Source organism: Cervus canadensis, chromosome 20, assembly GCF_019320065.1.
Source record: "Cervus canadensis isolate Bull #8, Minnesota chromosome 20, ASM1932006v1, whole genome shotgun sequence".
Lineage (NCBI taxonomy): Eukaryota > Metazoa > Chordata > Mammalia > Artiodactyla > Cervidae > Cervus > Cervus canadensis.
Window position 1 is genome coordinate 30,386,049 of NC_057405.1, and position 27,901 is coordinate 30,413,949.

Sequence of the window (27,901 nt, forward strand, 5' to 3'; positions counted from 1 at the left end):
ACACAATTGAAAACAAAGAGATTTAAGTGAGAATTGGAAAAAGATAATGCATGGTATGAGTTTTTTGAAAACTGCACTACTGTTGACATTTTCCATGGTGAAACGGAGGCGGTAAAATCAGAATATGTTGAACCTGATGAAAGTAAGTAGAAAGAGAGTATTTAATGATGTTCCATCTTTAATAATTAAAATTTAATATAGCAAATTAGCAATAAAATGCAGCAAGCAAGCAATTTTTTTGCTGTGACCACTTTTGAAAGACTTCCTTGCGCCAAGCCCTGAAGGTCATCAGGGCAGTAGTGTCTATATCACTCAGTGGGAAAGAGGTGATCCACTGGGCTTCTGCCTGTGTTCTGTCATTTATAGTTCTCTCTCCCCACCCCCCCCAAGACATATGTATACTTCTGGAATAAATAAATAGCCTGCTGGTTTGAAAGCCTGACTACCTGTAAGCTGACAAATAAAAAAGAATTCACTATTAAGTACCAAAATTAAGTATCATTGATTGTCAGTCTTCCAAACTTGAAGTGTTCAACAGTAAATAATCAACTCAGGACTTTGCCTAATGAATATTGTAAATGATATGAAATAGGTTTTTAGCTAAAGTGCACAATTAATAGATTGAAGATGAGTGTGTAAGTCTTCAGAAAAGATAAGCATTATAATGCATTTTTAAGAGACACGGTGAAATCTTTAGATGTGCTTCGTCACTCAGTCATGTCCAACTCTTTGTAACCCCATGGATTGTATCCTGCCAGACCCCTCTGTCCATGGGGATTCTCCAGACAAGAATAGTGGAGTGGGTTGCCATGCCTTCCTCCAGGGGATCTTCCCAACCCAGGGATCGAACCCAGGTCTCCCACATTGCAGGCGGATTCTTTACCATCTGAGCCACCAGGGAAGCCTGAAATCTTTAGATAGCAATCTTTTTAAAAGTTGTGGGACTTCTCTAGCTGTGCAGTGGATAAGACTTCTCCAAGGCAGGGTGTGTGAGTTTAATCCCTGTTCAGAGAGCTAAGATCACATAAACATTGCAGTCAAAAAAACAAAATATAAAATAGAAACAATATTGTAATAAATTTTTAAAAACTTTAAAAATAGTCTACATTTTAAAAAAACTTAGAAAATGTTGCAATTGATGGTTGACCATTAGCTAGCCAAATCATAAATACCCACTTTATAATGGATGATTTGATTTCAAATGACCTACAGATACTTGTTCAGAGGTTTGTTGTTTTGTTCTATTTCATATTGTTTTTAATCAAATGAACCATTAAAGTAAATTTTATTTACTGATATAAAAATACATATAGTATTACATTGAACCATATAAAGTTTCTGGTTTGTGGATCACAACAGTCAAATACAGAAAATTTGATATGGTTTAACGTCATACAACAGGGGTCTAGGTCTAGGTATGGACTTCCTAAAAGTTAGGTTATACTCCAGGTTTTTGTGTAAAAACGTGTATGATGTGATAATATATAGACACTTAAGGTGGAAAACATTTGAAGTCTCATGAGCATCTTATAGTCAGTGACCCAAGTATCTGTTCTACAATTGTCAACACTTAAAAACAATCAGAATCCAAATTTATTCAATAATACTGAAAGCAGAATTGTTCAGGAGACTGGATATTCCTTTGGTATGGCAAAGCTATGATGTCTCTCTAAACCTAAGTAACCTGGTAAAACAAATGAACCAAAATAAATAAAGAAGCACACACAAAATATTTTCTTTTGAATTTAAGATAAAAATGTGTATATGGCATTTCCTCATATAAATATTTTACACAAAATGTAATGCCATTTTGTATTTATGGGCTATAAAAGTTTTCAGAGTGTCAGTACAAAGTGTCTACTTTTGTGTCTCTAAAACTGAGTCAGGCAGTTATTAGAATTAGAAAATGAAGACATGAAAGGTAAATGGAATTACAAGACATTGGAATTAACTTGCATTTTATGTAGAAAATACCAGGCACATCAACAAATGAAAACACCAAATCACAAGGCTTAAATTCAGCCAAACTAGAAATTAATTATGTGTTTTATTCCCTCTTTAAAGCGATCTTTTAGGTATTCTCTGAAGCTATACAAAAGGCTGAATTTAGGACACATTAGAGCACACAAACTTAGGTCTTTGATTTCACAGCCATCATGTAGCAAACAGCATCCTTTTCTCGTGTAAAGGTTGGGAAGTCCTTGTCTGCATTCTGCAGCTGCCCCATGACTGGGCTGGAGAAGAATCCCCTGCTACCAGTGACCTTTGAAGCCATCTGCAGTGTAGACTTGTGCTGCTGCTTCAGAAGCGCAATTCAGTTCCATCTGTACAGTGAGGACATGCCATGATAGGCATGATCTGCGGGAGTACATGAGAGTCAGGGCCACAGTCTGTTTTAACAAATCGGCTTCCAGGTTGTCTAGTGGTAAAGAACCTGCCTGCCAGTGCAGCAGACTTGAGAGACATAGGTTCGATCCCTGGGTCGGGAAGATCTCCTGGAGAAGGCCTTGGCAACCCACTCCATTCTACTGGCCTGGAGAATCCCGTGAACAGAGGAGTTTGGCGGGCTATAGTCATAGGGTCGCACAGAGTCAGACACAACTGAAGTGGCTTAGCACGCACGCACACTTCCCTCACTAGTTGAGACTTCACATTCTGTCGCTCCACATCCAAATTTGGTCCCTGACGTGTCTAGAGCAAACCCAGAGCAAGGAGAACAAATTCTCTTCAGCGTACTTCAGCTCTCTCAGAATAGTCTATTCTGAAGGGACAGTTGTGCCTTAGAATGACATAGATTTTATAATTGATGAAAAACCAAGAAACTGCTGAGAAGCAGAACAACAGACAGACATAAATATTGTAGAAATAAGTGGAGGTCTTTCAGTTTCAGAGAACTACATTTTTCCATTGCAAAACTGAACACAATTGGAATGATAAATTCTTGAGGTAATCCCTCATTAAATATCTGTGTCTACTTTGCTAGAGTACAATGACTATCATGGCAAGAACTGTGTGTGTTTCTCTTGTGGACATTATTGTGGATGTTCATTTTAAAATTATTTATACAACTTAGTATTTCTGCCATTTTTTCATGAAGAATGTGTTTTAATAATTATAACTTGGGAGGGATTAATAGGAGAAAATTTCCACATTTCCAGAAGACTTATATTAAAGATAAAAAGTATGAACAAAAAGAAAAGCATATCACTTCTCTTTTTGCTTACTTTGAAAGAATCCACAAAGAACTTAGCAGAGTGCCCTTGACCTTCTGGGTGACACTACTCACGAAGAAGACACCACCCATCCCCCTCTGTACACTTTATAACCAGGCTGGCATTGGGGGAATGTCAGTGTCTTTTTGAAACATAAAGAAAATGCTTGAAAACTTACAAATGGATTTCTCTTAAAAATTAAAAAAAAAACAATTCTAGGAAAATGAATAGAAATTTTCCTTTCTGAGTTGTTTACCTTAGTGAAGAGGCCTTTTAGCTCTGCTCTAGAAAGTACTTGGAGAAGAAAATGGCTAGATTCTACTCTTAGAAAATCAAGTTGATTGTAGGTGAAGTTTTTCATTAAAATTACATATGCAGCCTGTGGAAATGATTTCTCAGTTTCTGGAATAAATGTATTTATGATATTATTAGATAATCATCAGTATGATCTCATATTTTCAACATTTGAAAAAAAATTTTTTTCCTGTGATTCCATTTACTGTCTTTTGAAGATTGGACATTTATTGTTGTTTAGCAATGTCAACAGTATTTTCTGCAGAATGCTTATTCTCCATGAATAGATTTTAAAATGTTCTATGCTCAAAATGCTTTACTAAACTGATTAATTTGCTGAAACTTTCTGAAAATGTCAATATGAATTAGGGGAGGAGAATTGCAATATGTACTATTTTCCAAATTCTCCGATCATAGAACTCTTTCTGGGTCTAGTGTTTAGCAAAAGACACTTGAGACATAAACTAATTTTTTTTAATTTATTTTATTGTCTAAAATCATGGCAAATGGAAATTAAAATTTTTCTTTCTAATGACTTCTAACTCATTGAATACATTGAGTGATAGCTTAGATCAAATTTACAGAAACACACTGCTAATTTGATTTCTCCACATTGGGAGCTTTATGTGATGGCATTTATGCCTTGGTTTTAATAGGAACAGCAAATAGATCTACTTAAGAGTAGTCTTGATCTGCTAGTTTTGTCTTTCCATTCCTAACTCCTTTGTTAGTTATATTTACCTTTTGTATTGTGTATGCCATAGTTTGTTCAAATTGAAGGATTTTTTGAGCAGAAGGAAGAAACATCTAAGTGATACGAAAGGATTTTATAAAGCAAGGGGCATCTAATTAAATTGTATTGTGTGAGGTCACTAGAGTATGAGATATGAGGGAAAGTTTTTGCAAAATATATGTATTCTTATCAGTTCAGTCGCTCAGTCGTGTTCGACTCTTTGCGACCCCATGAATCGCCGCATGCCAGGCCTCCCTGTCCATCACCAACTCCCGGAGTTTACTCAACCCCATGTCCATCGAGTCAGTGATGCCATCCAGCCATCTCATCATCTGTCATCCCCTTCTCCTCCTGCCCCCAATCCGTCCCAGCATCAGGGTCTTTTCCGTGAATCAACTCTTCGCATGAGGTGGCCAAAGTATTGGAGTTTCAGCTTCAGCATCAGTCCTTCCAATGACACCCAGGACTGATCTCCTTTAGGATGGACTGGCTGGATCTCCTTGCAGTCCAAGGGACTCTCAAGAGTCTTCTCCAATACCACAGTCTAAAAGCGTCAATTTTTCGGAGCTCAGCTTTCTTCACAGTCCAACTCTCACATCAATACATGACCACTGGAAAAACCATAGCCTTGACCAGACGGACCTTTGTTGGCAAAGGAATGTCTCTGCTTTTTAATATGCTATCTAAGTTGGTCATAACTTTCCTTCCAAGGAGTAAGCATCTTTTAATTTCATGGCTTCAGTCACCATCTGAAGTGATTTTGGAGCCCAAAAAAATAAAGTCTGACAGTTTCCACTGTTTCCCCATCTATTTCCCATGAAGTGGTGGGACCAGATGCCATGATCTTAGTTTTCTGAATGTTAAGCTTTAAACCAACTTTTTCACTCTCCTCTTTCATTTTCATCAAGAGGCTTTTTAGTTCCTCTTCACTTTCTGCCATAAGGGTGGTGTCATCTGCATATCTAAGGTTATTGATATTTCTCCCGGCAATCTTGATTCCAGCTTCTGCTTCATCCAGCCCAGCGTTTCTCATGATGTACTCTGCATATATGATGTATTCTTATGACTTAGAACAAAAACCAGCCCAGTATTCCTGATTAACACTGATCCAGAAATTCTCAATAAAATATTAGCAAACAATCCAATAGTACATTAAAAGGCTCAAAGAACATGATCAAGTGGAATTTACTCCAGGGATACAGGGATGGTTCAATGTCTGCCAACCAGTCTTCGTAATCAATCAAATTAACAAAGAATAAAAATCATCTCAATAAATGAAAAAAAGGCTGTGAGAAAATTCAGCATCCATTTGTCATAGCAACCATTAACAAACTGGGCATAGAGGAAATGTATCTCAACAAAGTAAAAAACATATATGAAAAACAATAGCTAACATCATACTCAATGATGAAATGGTGAAAGCCTTTCCTCTGAGATCAGAAACAAGACAAGGATGCCCACTTCCATCACTTTTATTCAGTATAGTTTTGGAAGTCTTAGCTACAGTAATTATGTAAGAAAAAGGATTAAGTGGCATCCAGATCAGAAAAGAAGAAGTAAAACTCTCACTATTTGAAGGTGACATGAATCTACATATAGAAAACCCTTAGGACACCACCCAAAAACTATCAAAGCTAATAAATTAATTCAGAAAAGTCACAGAATATGAAGTCTACATATAGAAATCATTGTGTTTCTGTACACTAATAATGAACTACCGGAATGAGAAATTAAGAAAATTTAATTTATAATGGCATCAAAAGAATATGATACCTAGAAAATAAATTTAACCAAGGAAATGAAAGAACTGTATGTTGAAAATAAGACACTAATGAAAGAAAGTGAAGAAGACACAAGTAGATAGAAAATATTCCATATTCTTGGATTAGAAGAATTAATACTGTTAAAATGTTGCCCATACTACCCAAAGCAATCCACAGATTCAGTTCAATCCCCATCAAAATTCCAATGGTGCATTTCACAGAACTAGAACAAGTAATCCTAAAATTTATATGGAACCACAAAAGACCCTGGATAGCCAAAACAATCTTGAGAAAAAGAACAAAACTGGAGGTATAGCACCGCATGATTTTAAAGTAATACAAACATACGGTAATAAAAACAGCATTGTGCTGGTGCCAGAAAAAGACACACAGGTTAATGGGACAAAGTAGAGAGCCCAGAAATAAACCCACACGTGCATGGACAATTGATATATGACCAAAGAGCATACAGTGACGAAAGGAGAATCTCATCAGTAAATGTTGGGAAAATTGATGGACACACTTATGAGAGTGAAACTAGACCACTATCTTACACTATCCATAAGAATTAAAATGGATGAGAAACTTAAGTGTGAGGTCAGAAACTGTAGAATCTCTAGAGGAAAATAGAGGCAGTAACCCATCTATATCGTCTTAGCGATGTTTCTGTGGATCTAGCTCCAAACCTAAGGGGAGAAAAGCAAAAACAAACAAATGGGATTCCGTCAAACTAATAGGCTACTGCACAGTGAAAGAAACCATAATTAAAGTTAAAAGCCACCAAATCAATCAAAGAAATATTTGCAAATTTTATATCCTCTAAGGGATTAGTATCCAAAATACATAGAATTTATACAACACAATAAAAACAACCTGGTTTAAAAGGGCAGAGGATCAGAATAGACACTTTTTTTTCAAAAATGGTATACACATGGCCAGCAGGTACAGGAAAAGATGCCCAACATCACCAATTATTGGGAAAATACAAATCAAAACTACAGTGAGATCACTTCATATTTGCTAGAATGACTATCATCAAGAAGATAAGAAATTACAAATGTTGGTGACGGAGTGGAGAAAAGGGAATCGTTGTGCATTTTGGAAGGACTGTAAATTGATACATCAACTATGGAAGAGAGTGTGGCAGTTCCTCAAAAAATTAAGAATGATCTAGTTGCTCTACTTCTGTCAATTGAGTCGGTGATGCCATTCAACCATCTTATCCTCTGCCCCCGCTTCTCTTCTTGCCTGCAGTCTTTCCCAGCATCAGAGTCTTTTCAAGTGAGTTGGCTCTTCACATCAGGTGGTCAAAGTATTGGAGCTTCAACTGCAGCATCAGTCCTTCCAATGAATATTCAAGGTTTATTTCCTTCAGGATTGACTGGTTTGATCTTCTAGCCATCCACGGGATTCCCAAGAGTCTTCTTCAGCACCAAAATTTGAAAGCATCAGTTCCATGGCACTTAGCCTTCTTTATGGTCCAGTTCTCACATCAGTTCATCAGTTCAGTACAGTAGCTCAGTCGTGTCCAACTTTTTGACACCCCATGGACTGCAGCATGCCAGACTTCCCTGTCCATCACCAACTCCCGGAACTTACTCAAACTCATGTCCATTGACTCGGTGATGCCATCCAACCATCTCAGCCTCTGTTGTCCCCTTTTCCTCCCACCTTCCATCTTTCCCAGCATCAGGGTCTTTTTCAGTGAGTCAGTTCTTCACATCAGGTGGACAGAGTATTGGAGTTTCAGCTTCAGCATCAGTCCTTCCAATGACACCCAGGACTGATCTCCTTCAGGATGTACTGGTTGGATCTCCTTGCAGTCCAAGGGACTCTCAAGAGTCTTCTCCAACACCACAGTTCAAAATCATCAATTCTTCAGCACTCAGCTTTCTTAATAGCCCAACTCTCACATCCATACATGACTACTGGAAAAACCATAGCCTTGACTAGATGGACGTTTGTTGGCAAAGTAATGTTTTTGCCTTTTAATATGCTGTATAGGTTGGTCATAACTTTGCTTCCAAGGAGCAAGCATCTTTTAATTTCATGACTGCAGTCACCATCTGCAGTGATTTTGGAGCCCCCAGAAGTAAAGTCTGTCACTGTTTCCACTGTTTCCCCATCTATTTGCCATGAAGTGATGGGACCAGATGCCATGATCTTAGTTTTTTGAATGTTGAGTTTTAATCCAGCTTTTTCACTCTCCTCTTTCACTTTCATCAAGAGGCTCTTTATTTCCTCTTCACTTTCTGCCATAAGGGTGGTGTCATCTGCATATCTGAGGCTATTGATATTTCTCCCGGCAATCTTGATTCCAGCTTCTGCTTCATCCAGCCCAGCGTTTCTCATGATGTACTCTGCATATAAATTAAATAAGCAGGGTGACAATATATAGCCTTGACGTACTTCTTTCCCAATTTGGAACCAATCTGTTGTTCCATGTCTAGTTTTAACTGTTGCTTGTTGATTTGCATATAGATTTCTCAGGAGGCAGGTCCAGTGGTCTGGTATTACTATCTCTGTTTTCCAGTTTATTGTGATCCACACAGTCAAAGGCTTTGGTGTAGTCAATAAAGCAGATGTAGATGTTTTTCTGGAACCCTCTTGCTTTTTCGATGATCCAGCGGATGTTGTCAATTTGGGCTCTGGTTCCTCTGCCTTTTCTAAATCCAACTTGAACATCTGGAAGTTCACGGTTCACATACTGTTGAAGCCTAGCTTGGAGAATTTTGAGCATTATTTTGCTAGCGTGTGTTTGTGTGCGTTAATTGCTCAGTCATGTCCAGCTCTGCAATGCCTTTGGACTGTAGCCCACCAGGCTCCTTTGTCCATGGGATTCTCCAGGCAAGAATACTGGAGTGGGTTGCCATGTCCTTCTCCATGCTAGTGTGTGAGATGAGTGCAACTGTGCAGTAGTTTGAACATTCTTTGGCATTGCCCTTCTTTGGGATTGGAATGAAAACTGACCTTTTCCAGTCCTGTAGCCACTGCTGAGTTTTCCAAATTTGTTGGCATATTGAGTGCAGCATTTTCACAGCATCATCTTTTAGGATTTGACATAGCTTAGCTGAAATTCCATCACCTCCACTAGCTTTGTTCGTAGTGATGCTACCTGAGGCCCACTTGTCTTCTCACTCCAGGATGTCTGGCTGTAGGTCAGTGATCACACCATCATGGTTATCAGGGTCATGAAGATCTTTTTTGATAGTTCTGTATATTCTTGCCACTTCTTCTTAATATCTTCTGCTTCTTTTAGGTCCATACCATTTCTGTCATTTATTGAGCCCATCTTTGCATGAAATGTTCCCTTGGTATCTAATTTTCTTGAACAGATCTCTAGTCTTTCCATTCTGTTGTTTTCCTCTATTTCTAACATCAGTTCATGACTGGTGGGAAAACCATAGCTGACTATATGGACTGTTTTTGACAAAGTGATATCTCTGCTTTTTAATATGCTGTCTAGGTTTGTTATAACTTTCCTTCCAAGGAGCAAGCATATTTTAATTTCATGGCTGCAGTCACCATCCACGGTGATCTTGGAGCCCAAGAAAATAAAATCTGTCACTGCTTCCGCTTTTTCCCATGTATTTTCCTTAAAGTGATGAGACCAGATGCCATGATCTAAAACTTTTTCAATGTTGAGTTTTAAGTCAGCTTTTTCACTCCTCTCTTTCACCCTCGTCAAGAGGCTCTTTAGTTCCTCTTCACTTTCTGCCGTTAAAGTAGTATCATCTGCGTGTCTGAGGTTATTTATATTTCTCCCAGCAATCTTGACTCAAGCTTGTGCTTCATCCAGCCTGGCATTTCACATGATGTACTCTGCATATATAAGTTAAAGGTATTATATTAAGTGCAGTATGTCACATGGAGAAAGACGAATACTGTATAATTTCATTGTGTCTGGAATAAAAAAAAAAAACACACACACACACAAAAGCAGATCAGATGAGTGGTTATCAGAGGGCAATGAGCCTAGAAGTGGGCCAGATGTGTAGAGGGGATCAGGTCTGTGGTGATGGATGGTGACCCAGAAGAAGCGGACAGAAAAAGCAGGCTCATAGATATCACAGGTCAGGGGAATGGGGTGGGCCATATTGATTAAGATGGTCAACAAGTCCAGATTTTCAGTTACAAAACACCTAAGTCATGAGGATGTAATATACAGCGTGGTAACTAGTTAAAATAGCTGCATCATGTGTTTTAAATTTGCTAAGACAATAAATGCTAAAAGTCCTCATCACAAGAAAAAATACTTGTAACTCTGTGGTGGTGATGAATGTTAATTAGACTTATAGTGACCATTTCCCATACTTACAGATATTGAATCATTATGTTGTATAACTAAAACTAATACAACGTTGTATGTTATTATACCTCAGTAAAAACAAGTGTGAAAGTTGAGGGGGACATCTTGTGAAGTTTTACATTTTTGTGATGCCTTAGATCTTTTGAATACTTTTGTGTAACTTGCCTCTACTTCAGGACAGACTAGTGGGTTCCAGTTCAATTCAGTTCTGATGCCAGTTACCAGGACTTAGTGCAGACCCTACAGAGTCAAGGTGTGGTCTCCAATAAGACCGCCCTCACTTCCCATGCTAGCCACCACGGGGGTGAGGGTCTGTGCCTCTCACTAACTACCTACAAATGTGGGGGAGGGGGGCGTTCCTGCTAACTCCTTTGGGTTTCATAATTTACTAGAATGAGTCACAGAATTCAGGAAAGTATTATACTTATTTTATTGTAACATACAAATCAGGATCAGCCAAATGGAGAGAGATGCAGTGGGAGGTTCAAGGGAGTCCTAAGCACAGAACTTGTACGACCCCCTCTCCTGGGATCAGGATGCAGCATCCTCAGGGTGTATTAGTGTGTCCACCAACCAGAAAGTTCTACACAGCATCATTTGCCAGAGTTTTCATTGGAGTTTCCTATGTAGAGGTGATTGAGTGAACGAATGACCACATGATTGAACTCAGTCTCCAGCCCCCACCTTCCCCGAAGTTAGGCTGACTCTGCTCGGTCTTCTAATTTCATGGTTGGTGTTGCAGATGACCATTGCCTACACTCACTCATCTCATGTAGGAGCCAAGGACCCCACCATGAATCACAAAGATACTCCTTTCACTCAGGAAATTCCAAGGACAAAGATGAGGCAAATGCTTCATTATACAATATGTGCTTACTGAATTTCTTTTTCCTACACTTTTATGAAAAATAATATACCTTTAAACCAGAGTTCTTATTTCATGGAAGGCTGTGCAGGTTTTTCCAAAACTGATTCAAGACTATGTATATAAAACATTATTGTTGCTGAAATATTATATGCATACTCATGAATCCTATAAGTAATTATGTCCATATTAATTATATGCAATTGTATATACAGATATATGTGTGTGTGTGTGTGTGTGTATCTGTATATGTGTATATACCTTTTTCTAAAATAAGTTGTGTATCTAGTTTGGGTACATTTTCTCTAAGTTTTCTTAAAACACAATGTATATTTGAAAAGACACTGCTACTAAACTTTCTAGTGTACTTGCCAAGAATAACTATTTTGTAGTAATTTTCTATGGATAATGCCCAGGGACTTATTAGTTATGCTAAAATAAATAATGTTTCTGATGGTATATCGTACCTTGTAAGATCACTGCAAAAATTAACTATTCTGCATAAGAAAATTTTCCTCATGAGTAAGTAAGTAAGTAAGTGAAGTCGCTCAGTTGTGTCCAACTCTTTGCGACCCCGTGGACTGTAGCCCACCAGGCTTCTCTGTCCATGGCATTCTCCAGGCAAGAATACTGGAGTGATTTGCCATTTCCTTCTCCAGGGGATCTTCCCAACCCAAGGATTGAACCTGGGTCTCCTGCGTTGCAAGCAGACAATTTAACCTCTGAGCCACCAGGGAAGCATGCACACATGAGTAAGATACTTTTTAAACTTTAACATGTTATTGGAATGCTACAGTAAATTCAGTTTATTAAGCTGAATGTATCAAGTGTCATTGATACATTTTTCAGAACCAGCATCTGCTGTTGGTCTGTGCTGCCTCAGTTATGTCCTTGAGGCACACTGAGGCATTTGGAGCTCCTTTTCCATTCGGGAAGACCCAATCTGAGTCTTCTAGGCTTTCCTTTGCTGTCCGTTCTCACTTCTCCTCTCGTGGAGCAGCACTCTCTCCTCTGTCCTTGTTACCAGCAGAATGAGTTCATGACAGGCGTTCAGAGCATCTAACTGAGGACCACATACAGTCTTCGTCCTTAGTTACCCCCAGTGACCCTCCTGCAGGGTCACACGCACAGTCCACCAGAAACAGTCTCCTGGGGGCCATTTCTGTCTCAGGGTCTGCAAATTCCAAAGATAGTTGATGTCTGAAAGTTAGGCATCCAGAGAAGTGGGCTTTATTCCCCCAAGGTGGAGCATTTTACAAGAAACTGCTTCATTTCTTTATATTTTGAATTCAAGTATGAAAAAGTTTTTGAATAAGATCTTCATTTTTTTTTTATTGCTGAAACCACTTCCTTGAAGTATTTGGAGAGTTTTTGTACTAATGAATATATCGTTTTAAAGCTTTTAATGTCATTTTTATATCAGATCCAGATATTACATCTTGGGGTTGAATTTCAATAAATAATCAATCACCTTTCTAATGTTAGCAGCATAGTTTAGTTTCCAAACAAAGGTAAAATTTATTGTAATTTCAGACTGAAATTAAAAAACAAATATAGTTACATTTAAAATGTGGTCAGTGTTTATTAAACATTTCTTTGAAATTAACCAATGATAATCAACTTATTTGGGAACATTATTTTTTTTCTGAAAATAATTGTTTATAAACATATAACCAAGTGCATATAGTGCTGGTTAAATTAACTGATCTGTTTTACAAATGTGATACTCCTCAGAACACTTGATTTTTTTATTTTGCAATGCATATCTTAAAAAGATGAGAAGCACTTTTATAACCTGTGTATTAATGTATGTGTACAGAGTTGTTCTCCTGCTTTTTGATATTCAATGCATTTAAATTAACTTCATTTCCCATAATATATTTGATTTTCCTTGTAAGCCATTGCTAGTTTAAAACAGAGGTGCTCAGCATTCTCCATTGAGATTATGTGCTGAGCACATTCCTCATGTTTTTGATTGTAACTCATCCAGGAGCAATGCCAATACGATAACACTCTTACAGTATAAATGCATCCCACTGTACTGTGATTATTCACGTACGTAATTCCACCTTGAGCCTGTGACGCTTAAAGTATATTGAAGCCACGTGCTCAGTCGCTAATTGTGCCCAACTCTTTAACACCCCGTGGACTGTAGCCCACCAGGCTCCTCTGTTCACAGGTTTTCCCAGGCAAGAATACTGGAGTGGGTTGCCGTTTCCTTTTCCAGTACATGCTTCTTGTCATTGTTGTACAATTTCCATCTCAGCATGCAGCTGGCAATATCTACTGAGATGTTCTTTGAAGGAGAGAATGGAAGGCTTAGATCCTCTGTTTCTGTACTCCTTTCTTTACATTTGTCATCAGGTAGAGACTTTCATCAGCTCGACATACCAAAGCTTTCCTCAGGACCACTTAGCACTTTTATAATAGATGCATTTCCCCAACAGCTTCCCAGCATGAAGGTAATGAAAAAAGTCAAACCAGATTAACTTTTTCATAGACTGAAGTCTAGCTCCTTCTCCTAAATTTTCTGCATTCCATATGGATCTTTCATTTTTTAAAAAATTCTCTAGAGTACCTTCAGGTAAAAATTATAATTATTATAATCATAGTTACAATTACACACAAGTATTTCATGGAGTAGTAAAAAAAAAAACCCACTAAATGTTATACATATATTTAATAAAAAATCAATATCACATGATTATAGCATTATTGCTTTTTCTTTCATTCAACGATTATTTCTATTATGCCATTTCCTTGTTCTTAAAAATAACTTTTCCAGTAGTCATGTATGGATGTGAGAGTTGGACTATAAAGAAAGCTGAGCACCAAAGGATTGATGCTTTTGAACTGTGGTGTTGGAAAGGACTCTTGAAAGTGCCTTGGACTGCAAGGAGATCCAGCCATTCCATCCTAAAGGAAATCAGTCCTGAATGTTCATTGGAAGGACTGATGTTGAAGCTGAAACTCCAGTACTTTGGCATCACCGAATCAATGAACATGAGTTTGAGCAAGCTCCAGGAGTTGGTGATGGGCAGAGAGGCCTGGCATGCTGCAGTCCATGGGGTCGCAAAGAGTCGGACACGACTGAGTGAATGAGATGAACTGATCTGAACTGATAGCACATAATGGCACGTACTCTGCATTGCCATTATTTTCTACTTCTTTGTCTGTGTGTGTGTGTGTGTGTGTGTGTGTGTGTGAGTCAGTCATGTCTTTGTCTCCCTAGATGCATACAAAGAGTTCTCCTCGTATAGATAGGATCCAGTCCTATTCTTTGAATTCCCATACTTAGTGGGATCTGGCACATGAAGGTACCCAGTCCGTGTTTGCAGTAGGGTTGAAGGGCGAGAAGTGGAGCTTGAGGCAGACAGACACGTAATGTTGCAAAGTGCTAAGTGTTCCTGCTTTTATTCATGTCTGTGAGCCCTGGTCTCTCACTTAATGCATTCTTGTGGTAATAACAGGCATCTGGCTTATACTGCTTTGTCAAGAACTACTGTGATGAAAGTCCAGACAAATAACTCATCTATTTGCTTCTCAAAATGCTTGGAAGGAGTTTCCAGCCTGAGACTGAGTTTAACACTGCGGCATAAAGTAGTGAAAAAGCCTCTCTGAGTGGAATGGTGTTCGTTGTTCAGTCTCTCGGTCGTTTACGGCTGACTCTCTGCGACTCCGTGGACTCAAGCAGGCCGGGTACCTCTGTCCTTCAGTGTCTCCCAGAGTTTACTCAGATTCCTGTACATTGAGTCAGTGATGTTACCTAAGCATCCAATCCTCTGCCACCCCTTTCTCCTGTTGCCTTCAGCCTTTCCCAGCCTCAGGGTCTTTTCAAATGAGTCAGCTCTTTGCAACAGTAATGGAGCTTAAGCTTCAGCATCAGGAGTCCTTCCAATGAATATTCAGGACTGATTCCCTTTAGGATTGACTGGTTTGATCGCCTTGCTGTCCAGGGGACTCTCAAAAGTCTTCTTGAGCACCACAATTTGAAAGCACGAATTTTTTGGCTCTCAGCTTGCTTTATGGTCTGACTCTCACATCCATACATGACTACTGCAAAAACTATACCTTTGACTATATGGACCTTTGTGACAAAGTGATGTCTCTGCTTTTTAATACACTGCCTAGATCTGTCATAGCTTTCTTTCTAACAAGCAAGCCTGTTTTAATTTCATGATTGCACTCACTGTCCCCGGTGATTTTGGAGCCCAGGAAAATAAAATCTGTCACTGCTTCCACTTTCTCCCCATCTGTTTGCCGTGAAGTGATGAGACTGGATGCCATGATCTTAGTTTTTTGAATGTTGAGTTTTAAGCCAGCTTTTTCACTGTCTTCTTTCACCTTACCACCTATGGTTTTTCCAGTAGTCACGTATGGATGTGAGAGACTGTAAAGAAGGTTGAGCACAAAAAATTTATGCTTTTGAACTGTGGTGCTGGAAAGACTCTTAAGAGTCCCTTGGACTGCAAGGAGATCAAAGGAGATCAAGGACTCAATCTGAAAGGAAATCAACCCTGAAAATTCACTGAAAGGACTGATGCTGAAGCTGAAGCTCCAATCCTTTGGCCACCTGATGCAAAGAGCAGACTCATTGGAAAGGACCCTGATGCTGGGAAAGATTGAGGGCAGGAGGAGAGGGGGACGACAGAGGAGGAGATGGTTGGATGGCATCACCAACTCAATGGACATGAGTTTAAGCAAACTCCTGGAGGTAGTAAAGGACAGTGAAGCCTGGCGTGCTGATGAGGTCGCAAGAGTCAGACACCTCTTAGTGACTGAACAACAGCGAGACTTGGACAGTTTGATCCATCTCACCCAAGTCAAATAACTGGGCCTTTTTTATATTTCCTTTAGAATACCGTGTTTAACCCAAACTCTGATATCAGAAAGATGTTAATTGTCTTACATTTAGGTTTCTTGTTATGGACATGACTAAGTGACTAACACTTGTGACGCTTCTGCGCTAAAAGGAATTGTCTGCTGGCTGACTGCCATCTATGAAGAGTTTTCTTGCTAAAGGAAAGAAGATAAAGGTGCATCCTCAGGTTCTACACACCTCTACAGGAATAGTTCACAGGGAGCTTGAAATGCTCCCAACAGTTGACCACGGTACGGTACTTGAGTAGTACCAGTAGCTTTCCTCTAGCTTCAGAGACCCATAGGGATAAGGTGATATTTTTTTCACTTTGGGTAAAAACATAGTGATGATGATGATGATAGGTAATACATATTTGAAAGTTTGTGATCCTGTGCTGTGTCTTTAATATTGAGCCTCAAAAAACAGATTTCAGAAAAGTAGGTAAAGTTGGTTAATGAGAAAAGCATCGTTTTTTTAAACAAAGCTAATTAAGACAGATTTTTAATTCTATCATATATACCCCCTTTAATTGATATTTTTATGTATACATGTTTCACACTTGTTAAACTACTTCCTATTGGAAATATGGCAAAATGTCAATATCCCAGATGCTAGCCCTTTTAATAGTTAGAACTTTTAGTCTAAGTTACCCACAAATTAGACATAAGCCCCTTGGAACCAGTCTCTGGGATGCAGCGTTTAGGCAGATTAACTATGTCATTATCTGGATAAAACAAGATGGATTAATGTCCATTGAATCCTTCTTATTCTTTTGGACTTGGCACTTTGATCAAAAGGTCACTGACCAGTGTACACCCTTCATTCCCTCTGGCTTGGCTCACAGTTCATCTCTAAGAAATCCTCCCTAATTAACTACTTGGCTCTGGTCAGCCTTTGCCTTCTACGCCCTCAGTGTGGGTCTGGCACCAAGGTTGTAGGGTTCTGTTGCAAACATAAGCTCCTTGATTGTGTGTGTGCGTGTCATGTGTGTATGTGCATTACGCACGTGGTGCTTCTTTGTTCTCAGGCCCTGTTGCTAGCTGGGCCGCGTGCAGTGTTGTGCTGGCCTCTCTTACCGCCTGTTCCTGGGCGTCAGAAGCTAAAGCTGCATAGTGAGTAGCTGACAGAGAGTTACCTTCATCCTCCTCAGCTCCTTGACTGAAATCTACTGCCTTCTAATAATTAAAAAAGGCTGAGTTATTAAAACTTAGGGGTTTTTTCACTTAATCATCACAATGACAACTGACCTTTTCCTTTATAGTACTGTGTTGAATTCATTCTCTTACAAACTACTAATTATAGTTATATCTTACTTATTGCCTCTGTCTAATAAAATCTGGCATGTGGGATACAGAGCCAGTGGCATATTATATTCCATGAACATTTAATGTAACATTTAGATTAGTCACCTAGACTCTTTGGTTTCTGCCCTGTAATGATCCAATTTTCTTCTTCATCTCTTGCATTTGTAGCAATTAGAATAATGTCATGTTGTGTTTTCATCCCTTCCGTAGCTGCATGCTTATTTCTGAAAGTGTCAGACTGTACGTCTGCGTGCTCTTGGCTGGCCCACATAAATTATCAAACTGTTGAACATAATGAACTGTTACATTCTCAGTTTTTAGCAGTAAACTGTGAGCCACACCTCAGTGTACAGTAACTTTTGTTATGTGGTCGGCTGCCAAGGAGTGCCTAGCTTTGTCCCTTTAGACATCTCTGCTCTTCTGTGTCAGAAACAGCAGGCAGCATCTTTGTAAGACAAAGGAAATTTAATTTCCTTCCTGCCTACATGAAGTCTCAAGGTTATGATTTTAAAAGACCGAATCAGAAGAAGGGAACCCCAGCACAGTGCAGCAAGATACAGCCATCCCTCGTGGGTAAATGGAGCTGCACAATGCTTTCTAGAATCCGGCCTTTTCTGCTGATCATGGCAGCTTTCATCCTCATGCTCACAAGAAGGCTGCTGGACCTCCGAGTATTGCACCTTTCCTTCCAAGTGGTGAAGAGAGAAGGAAAAAGGGCATTCCACTGGGTTTTGCCTGCTATTAAAGAGCTTTCCCAGAAGCCCTACCCAGCCACTTCTATTTACATCTGTTTGACCAGAATTAGCCTTGAGAGACTGAAAAATAGACATTTTTAGTTGATCCATTTTCATTCTGAACAAAACTGAGGTTCTGTTGATGAAAAAGGAGGGAGAAATGGGAAGAGGGTAAGCAAGTAGATATATCTGCTTCAAAGATAATAAGTCTTTACAAAAATGTCAAGTTAGGCTAGACTGAATTTCAACTGAAACAATTAGGAAACAGGCGCCACTTGTCTGTAGCATGAATTTCATAATGTAAGTGTTGAGCTAAAATTTTGCAGCATGTAAAGAAATGTTAATATTTCTTTACTACTAAATAAATATTAGTATACTTTGACTTTCACAAGCCCAACTCAGAAATAGAAAAATAGACATAAGGCATGTTTAATTCTGAAAGTAACCTACAGAAATATATGATGACTTTCCTACCAGAAAAGTATTTCCTCTTCCAAAGGTCCCCTAGTTTATAAAATGGGAGAGTAATAAGTAGTCATGGGACTATAGAAACTCTCAATTTTATCTTCACTTCTAAAAGACCGAGATAGAGAGACAGGCTGAGAGCCTTCTGTTGAATGTACAGAGCCATTGTGCTTGTGTACTGGGTTTCATTCTATCTTCCTAGTATGTGTTCATACTTTAAAATACTTAAGCATTTCCCAAGTGATTATATTTTACTTCTGTTGGGGATTTTCCTGCACTGGTATGGTTCAGTCTAATTTGACACTAAAAATGTAAAAATTACCCCAAAATACAGTAGAAGGGTATCAACCGTCATGTTAGTACCAGTTATTTTACTTTTTATTCAGCTTGTGCACTAATCCAGAAAGCTTCTGAACATATGATTAGGCAGAGTGGGCAGCGGCCAGTGAGATAGAACTTGGGAACTATTGGAGAGACCTCCCCCCACAGACATGCCATCTTAGTCACAGTGAGCAGGAGGGCTACTGACGCTTGTAAGTTAAACGTATGCTGTCTCCAAAGAGAAGAGTTAATTTCAAGTTAATGTTTTTTGAGATATAAATATCTTGGAGCAAAGGAGTTCATCCATTTAATTATCACAAGAATGAGCATTTAGGATAAACATGGAACCCAAAGCAGATAAATTCTGGTAAAAGTAAAGTCCACAACAGCATGGAAAAGTGGGTCACTTCAGGGGACCCCAGCCCACTTTAAGCAGAGCTAACTGTGCCCAAAGAGAGATTCTCAAAGCACGTAGAAAGAAACCAAGACACACTCTGCCTGCTTTACACCCTTAAAACTCCTGGAAGAAACATAGGAAGTGAGCTCCCTGACGTTAGTCTTGGCAGTTATTTTCTGAGGTTCATACCAAAAGCAGAAATCATCATGCGGCAAGCTTCAGCAAAGCAAAGAAAATCAACAAAGTGAAAAGGCAACTTACTGAATGCAGGAGAAAATGTTTGCCAATCATATTGTTGTTGTTCAGTCGTTAAGTCGTGTCTGACTCCTTGTGAACCCATGTACTGTAGCACGCCAGGCTTCTCTGTCCTTCACTATTTCCCAGAGTTTGCTCAAGCTCATGTCCATTGAGTCAGTGATGCCATCCATCCGTCTCATCCTCTGTCACCCCCTTCTCTTCCTGCCCCCAATCTTTCCCAGCATCAGGGTCCTTTCCAGTGAGTCAGCTCTTCACATCAGGCAGCCAAAGTATTGGAGGTTCAGCTTCAGTCCTTCCAATGAATATACCTGTTAAGAGACCAATATCCAAAATACATAAAGAATTTATATACCTCAGTAGCAAAAAAACAGTTCAATTAAAAACTAGGAGAAGAGCTGAATAGACATTTTTCCAAAGACATAAACATGGCCAACAGGTACGTGAGAGATACTCAACATCACTAATCATCAGAAAAATGAAACTTAAAACCATAGTGAGCTATCACCTTACACTTGTTAGAATGGTTATTCAGTTCAGTTCAGTTCAGTCACTCAGTCGTGTCTGACTCTTTGCAGTCCCATGAACCGCAGCACACCAGGCCTCCCTGTCCATCACCAACTCCCAAAGTATCAAAGGACAAATGATGGTGAGGATGTGGAGAAGAAGGGAACATTTGTGCACTGCTAGTGTGAATCTAAACTGGTGCAGCCACTATGGAAAACAATGTGGAGTTTCCTCAAGTTAAAAATAGAACTACTATATGATCCAACAGTTCCCACTCCTGAGTATTACTATCAACTAACTTGAAATATTAATTAGAAAGGATATGTGCACCCCTATGTCCATTGCAGCATTATTTATAATAGCCAAATAGCCAAGACATGGAAACAACCTAAATGCCATCCATGGATGAATAAATTTTAAAAAAAAATTGGGTGTATATACATGTATGGAATTGACTGTTATTCAGCCATAAAAAAGAATGGAATTGTTCCATTTGCAACACCATAGGTGGACCTTGAGGCATTATGCTAAGTGAAATAAGTCAAATAGTAAAAGATAAACACTGTATGGTCCCTTTTATATGTAGAACTAAAAAACAGACAAACAACTGAACTCTGAATAAAGAACAGATTTGTGGTTTCCTGAGGTGAACAGATACCCCACATCCAAGATAAGAGAAACCCAAGTAAGATGGTAGGTGCTGAGAGAGGGCATCAGAGGGCAGACAGACTGAAACCACGATCACAGAAAACTAGCCAGTCTGATCACATGGACCACAGCCTTGTCTAACTCAGTGAAACTAAGCCATGCCAAGCCATGCCAAGACAGACGGGTCATGGTGGAGCGGTCTGACAGAATGTGGTTCACTGGAGAGAGGAATGGCAAACCACTTCTGTATTCTTGCCTTGAGAACCCCATGAACACTATGAAAAGGCAAAATGATAGGATACTGAAAGAGGAAATCCCAGGTCGGTAGGTGTCCAGTATGCTACTGGAGATCAGTGGAGAAATAACTCGAGAGAGAGTGAAGGGATGGAGCTAAAGCAACAACAACACCCAGCCGTGGATGTGACTGGTGATAGAAGCAAGGTCCGATGCTGTAAAGAGCAATATTGCATAGGAACCTGGAATGTTAGGTCCATGAGTCAAGGCAAACTGGAAGTGGTCAAACAGGAGATGGAAGGAGTGAACGTCGACATTCTAGGAATCAGCAAACTAAAATGGACTGGAATGGGTGAATTTAACTGAGATGACCATTATATCTACTACTGTGGGCAAGAATCCCTTAGAAGAAATGGAGTAGCCATCATAGTCAACAAAAGAGTCCGAAATGCAGTAGTACTTGGATGCAATCTCAAAAACGACAGAATGATCTCTGTTCATTTCCAAGGTGAACCATTCAATATCACGGTAATCCAAGCCTATGCCCCAACCAGTAACGCTGAAGAAGCTGAAGTTGAATGGTTCTATGAAGACCTACAAGACCTTTTAGAACTAACACCCAATAAAGATGTCCTTTTCATTATAGGGGACTGGAATGCAAAAGTAGGAAGTCAAGAAACACATGGAGTAACAGGCAAATGTGGCCTTGGAGTACAGAATGAAGAAGGGCAAAGGCTAATAGAGTTTTGCCAAGAGAACGCACTGGTCATAGCAAACACCCTCTTCCAGCAACACAAGAGAAGACTCTACACATGGACATCACCAGATGGTCAACACCAAAATCAGATTGATTACATTCTTTGCAGACAAAGATGGGGAGAAGCTATATACAGGGAGCAAAAACAAGACGGGGAGCTGACTCTGGCTCAGATCATGAACTCCTTATTGCCAAATTCAGACTTAAACTGAAGGAAGTAGGAAAACCACTAGACCATTCAGGTATGACCTAAATCAAATCCCTTATGACTATACAGTGGAAGTGAGAAGTAGATTTAAGGGACGAGATCTGATAGACAGAGAGCCTGATGAACTATGGACAGAGGTCGGGATATTGTACAGGAGACAGGGATCAAGACCATCCCCATGGAAAAGAAATGCAAAAAGGCAAAATGGTTGTCTGAGGAATTCCAGTTGAGCTATTTCAAATGCTAAAAGATGATGCTGTGAAAGTGCTGTGCTCAATATGCCAGAAAATTTGGAAAACTCAGCAGAGGCCATAGGACTGGAAAAGGTCAGTTTTCATTCCAATCCCAAAGAGAGGCAATCCCAAAGAATGCTCAAACTACTGCACAGTTGTACATACCTTACACGCTAGTAAAGTAATGCTCAAAATTCTCCAAGCCAGGCTTCAGCAATACATGAACCATGAACTTCCAGATGTTCAAGCTGGTTTTAGAAAAAGCAGAGGAACCAGAGATCAAATTGCCAATATCTGCGGGATCATCGAAAAAGCAAGAGTTTCAGAGAAACATCTATTTCTGCTTTATTGACTATGCCAAAGCCTTTGACTGTGGATCACAATAAACTGTGGAAAATTCTGAAAGAGAAAGGAATACCAGAGCAACTCACCTGCCTCTTGAGAAACCTGTATGCAAGTCAGGAAGCAACAGTTAGAACTGGACATGGAAAGACAAACTGGTTCCAAATAGGAAAAGGAGTACATCAAGGCTGTATATTGTCATCGTGCTTATTTAACTCATATGCAGAGTATATCATGAGAAACGCTGGGCTGGAAGAAGCACAAGCTGGAATCAAGATTGCTGGGAGAAATATAAATATCCTCAGATATGCAAATGACAGCACTCTTATGGCAGAAAGTGAAGAGGAACTAAAAAGCCTCTTGATTGATGAAAGTGAAAGAAGAGAGTGAAAAAGTTGGCTTGAAGCTCAACATTCAGAAAACTAAGATCATGGCATCTGGTACCATCACCTCATGGGAAATAGATGGGGATACAGTGGAAACAGTGGCTGACTTTATTTTTCTGGACTCCAAAATCACTGCAGATGGTGATTGCAGCCATGAAATTAAAAGATGCTTACTCCTTGGAAGGAAAGTTATGACCACTTAGACAGAATATTAAAAAGCAGAGACATTACTTTGCCTGCAAAGGTCCATTTAATCAAGGCTATGATTTTTCCAGTAGTCATGTGTGGATGTGAGAGTTGGACTATAAAGAAGGCTGAACGCCAAAGAATTGGTGCTCTTGAACTGTGGTGTTGGAGAAGACTCTTGAGAGTCCCTTGGACTGCAAGGAGATCCAACCAGTCCACCCTACAGGAGATCAGTCCTGGGTGTTCCTTGGAAGGACTGATGCTGAAGCTGAAACTCCAATACTTTGGCCACCTGATGTGAAGAGCTGATGAAAAGACCCTGATACTGGACAAGATTGAGGGCAGGAGGAGAAGGGGACGACAGAGGATGAGATGGTTGGATTGCATCACCTACTCAATGGACATGAGTTTGACTGGACTCCGGGAGTTGGTTATGGACAGGGAGGCCTGGGAGGCCTGGGAGACCTGGCGTACTGCACTTCATGGGGTTGCAAAGAGTCAGACACGACTGAGTGACTGAATTGAACTGAACTGAGGTGAGAGTCTGGTGCAGAATGGGTTAAGCGAGTCAAAAGGTGCAAATTTCTAGTTGAAAACTGAAAAGGTTGAATGTGGATGTACAGCATGGTAACTATAGTTCATAACCCCGTATTGCATATTTTAAAGGGGCTAGTAAAATCAAACTTGAAATTTTTTAGCACAAGAAAATTTTGTAACTGTGTGCTGGTGTTAACTGGACTTCCTGTGGAAATCATTTTGCAGTATATACAAATATTGAATCAGTACATTGTATACATGAAAGTAATATGATGTTATGTCAATTATACCTCAGTTAAAAATCAAAATTATCAGTTATCCGTATATACTTGTTTCTTTATCAGACAGCCTTGTTGATGATACATTCCTCTGAGCTCTAAAAGAATGTTTCTTCATTTATGTATTACTATAGTGGATAAATTTGGTGAATGTTTCCAGCATATTTCTTAATAAAGAAATGAGAAAGCCAGTTTATATCGGTACATGCTTCTTGTATTCCCTTATGTTCTGTTTTCCTTTGTGTGCTTTTTAGGGCTTCCTTTGATTTATCTCACTTTAAGCCATCTAAGCCAAATAATAATTTTTACAAGAAACATATACATGTTTTTCTCATGACCATGTATCTGATTCAAATTTAATCATACGCCCTCCTGGCTTGTATAGCCTCAGGATGAGATTACATCTGGTTGCTTATAGGTCATAACCCTAAGTGCTTTAGAACTGTGTTATATTGATATTTGAAACATGTTCCTAGAATCCAGCCCACAAAGATCCTTATATTATCTTTGACAGAAGTATCGGGCTTTGGAAGTCCTTGGGGAAAGGTTGAATTCAACACACAAGACTTGGTATGTGTAAGACTCTTTGCCAAGTGTCCACAAATTCATCTGAGTAACAAATTATAGCAACAGTGTAGAGAAAGGTCTGGAACTTTGTAAAGGTAAGGAAAGAAACTCATGCCCAAGATCATAAAGTTTTTGGAAAAAATTTTCTCCTTTTTTCTTTCTCTCCCAACCCCAGTCAAAGGAACAGGAAGATGGAAGGTGTGAAATAAGTCAAGTGTTTTACTTTTTGTTAAAAACATTTGATCCCTTTATTTGGCTTTTTCTGAGCTAAGCTTCTGCAATATTTTTTTAAAGGAGTTTGTTGTTTTTCTGTAGGTACAAGCCAATTACGATGTGGCACGCTATGAGAATATTTTCTCTGTGCTCTGGGCTCTGGAGCAACTTCTTCTAAAGGAAAACAAAGAAGACAACACTTCAAGAATGGGGCATGAGGATCAGGAAATCAAGACATTTCTTCAGAAGCATGATGAAACTGTTTTCAAACTCTCTGATGCATTTCCTTTATTTACTTTTTATTTGTGGAGACTAGGCATTCTCTTGAACTCAGTAGACATAGGAACTGTTGGAAATAACTCACTTCCTTAGCAGTTTACCAAATAATCAGAAGCATACTAAAGTTTAATATATGAAGATCTTGTGCTTAAATGTTTTCAAGAATATTTTTAAATGAGCATTTTAAATGGATCCCTAAGGACAATCATTAATTGAATTCAGTAATCTTAAACTATGTATAAAAAGATTATGAGTCATATTTCTGCACTAAAATCAGCCAGTTTCAGTTGAGAATGCCCTGCCTTAGTCCTATGAAACTGTATATTGCAATATGTTACTCAATGCAGTCTAGTTCTGTTACTCTCTAAAATGGACCATAAATTGTCTTTCTTATTAAAAAATTGCATTTTAAAAGATTTTCATTTACTAGGTGCTAAAAGGTAACAGAAGACGTCTTATGTTTTGTTACTTTACCAACAGAGCATTTAAAATAAGTGGTTATAAATAAGATTCTTTCAAAAATTTTTCTTAGTTTCACTTACTCTCTATTGTCTTACATGGGGTTCATGTAGAAACAGAAAAGTTCTTAGCATTTGTAAAGCTAATGGCCTTTAATTTCATATAATTAACATATTGTCAAGTCGTTTTGAAAGTACTAATCATTTTAAATGTCCCATTTGTTTTTCAACAAATCTTTGTTTTTCAACAAATCTTTGTTTTGATTCTGATGATTATATAAAATATTCCTGTTACTGTTCAAATGTAGTTATTACATGTAATTAAGTCATTAAGGATATTTTCACAAATTCCAACATCAGTCTAGAAATATACTTTTGTTTATTAAAGGTATATTTATACTTATTGAAAGTATTGGGTGGATTTCTCGGTTACCCACTTCCATTGACATTGTCAGTTATTAAAATGATAACCAACTAACTTAATTAGCATACATTATATACTTTCCTATAGTGCAATTTAGCAAATACAGATTTGCTTTATTAATTATATGTGAGATTGTTTGTTTCACAAGTTACCTTTCCTGAATGTCATTGGTATTTTAAAAAATCATTGCCTGACGCATATTTGTGGAGTTATTTCTATCTTTCTACAAAAGATAAAACCTTTTTTTATGTAATACTGAAACAAAATCTATCAGTCAACTTTGTTATATAACACAGAACCACTAAGTCTTAATGGTATACAGCAATAAATGTTGCTTTCTCGATGTCTGTGGGTCACGTGGGGGTCAGTTCATCTGCGCCTGCTGAAAACCCTGTGCCCCCAGCAGATCCCACTGGGTTAGGCTCTGTGTTGTATACAGGGCTTTGTTTTTGTCCACATGTGCTTAGCCTGGGTCCCAGGTGGAAGGAGAGAGAAGCAACTGCTCAGGAAGATCTGCTGTGGCGGTGGCAGGTAGGCGAGAGGAAAAGGGCGAGGCTGAGAAACTGCACATGTTACTTCCGCCCACGTGTCTGGACCGGGTCCATCAAAGGGTCAAGTCCGGAGGAAGAGGACAGACAAGTACCCTCCACCTCTACTAGGGAGATTAGCAGAGTTACATGGCAGTGGGCACTGGATCCATGAGAGGGTGGAGAATTGGGGCAAATAATGTGTTCCACCTTACGTACTAGTTGAACATAAGAGGGATATTTTAGATCCTAAATTAGAAGGAATTTCTTTTGTATTGAATTCCTGGGAACACCTCTGAAGATCTGTATAAATCCCATGACGTCACCCCATCCTCTCTCTTTGGTAATAACTAGAAGAGGTTGGTAAACACAGGAGCAAGGGCAGTGGCCCTTCCCCCACTGCAGTCAGCCAGCATGAGTTACAGGGAAGAACAAAAATCTGACTCCCTGCTGGGATGTTTCTCCTACTTTAACCTTTGCTTCCTGTTGCTTTTGTTCCATAAAAGGATGCTGTGTATACATAATGGCCTGCCTCAGTGAACCCTGCCCTTCTGTCTGAATATTAAACCAAAAGTGCCTTTGTTTCAGGAAACATCCTGACCCTGTCCACTTGTGGATGGCATGGCGACAGGAGGGAAGAAATGAACACATCCATCCCCTCTCTGAGGCTGGCCATTCCAGGAGATATTTCCAAGACTTGTGACCTTTTTACTTCCTCACCCTTCTCTCTCTGTCTCTGACTCTATAAAAGAACCTGACATCCAGACCCCAATAAGATGGTTATGCTGAGACATTAGACTGCCATCTTCTTGGTCTGCCAGCTTTCCAAATAAAGTCATTATTCCTTTCCCCAACACCTCATCTCCAACTTATTGGCCTGTCCTGTGGCAAGCAGAGTGAGCTTAAGCTCAGTAACATAATGACCCTAAGAATAATTCCAATAGTCTTCAAAGCTTCATGGTCTGAAAATTAGCTTTAAAAAGTATGTTTATCACAAAAGAAGAGATAAGGTTTGGGGGTCATCATCAGTGTACAGTATGGAGGTACATTTCATTTCCACTTGGTATTGGGCTCGCCTGGTGGCTCAGTTGGTAAAGAGTCTGCGTGCAATGTGGGAAACCTGTGTTCAGTCCTGGGTTGGGAAGATCCCATGGAGAAGGGAATGGCGACCCACTCCAGTATTGGAGCCTGGTGGGTTAGACTTCATGGGGTCAAAAAGAGTTAGACACGACTGAGTGACGAACACCTTTCCCTTTTATGTAAACACAACTTCAGTCATTTATACAATACTTAATCCTTCATTATCCTGTGTTTCCATCTGTAACACTGTTAATTGTGCAGTATATTTAGTATTGAGGTCTGAATCTCTTGCTAGTGAAAAGATGATCAAATGAGACACATATCTGTTTCAATAAAATGGTAAAAAAAAGAATGAATGATGTAAGCTAGAATTAACAGTATTTAAGAATGTTGTAGCAATGAAGACTTGGTAGTCACCTTTGGGCAGCAATGAAATTGGATGTAGGATAGGATGGAAAATAAAGAGGATAGGGAGGACTCCTAAAAATGGAGAAAATCATAAAAGTGTTAAGTGTTACACTCAT

General features: G+C 39.2%; 1 protein-coding gene across 2 annotated transcripts in view; it reads left to right on the forward strand.

Moving 5' to 3' along the window:
• MEI4 (meiotic double-stranded break formation protein 4) overlaps positions 1–26,127 on the forward strand; it is a 228,619-nt gene extending 202,492 nt beyond the window's left edge. For both annotated transcript variants that reach the window (XM_043439670.1, XM_043439668.1), the window contains one exon: positions 24,712–26,127. In XM_043439670.1, coding sequence (XP_043295605.1) covers positions 24,712–24,981 — 270 coding nt within the window. In that variant the 3' untranslated portion in view covers positions 24,982–26,127. The remainder of the gene's footprint in view (positions 1–24,711) is intronic.
• Positions 26,128–27,901: the final 1,774 nt, after the last annotated feature.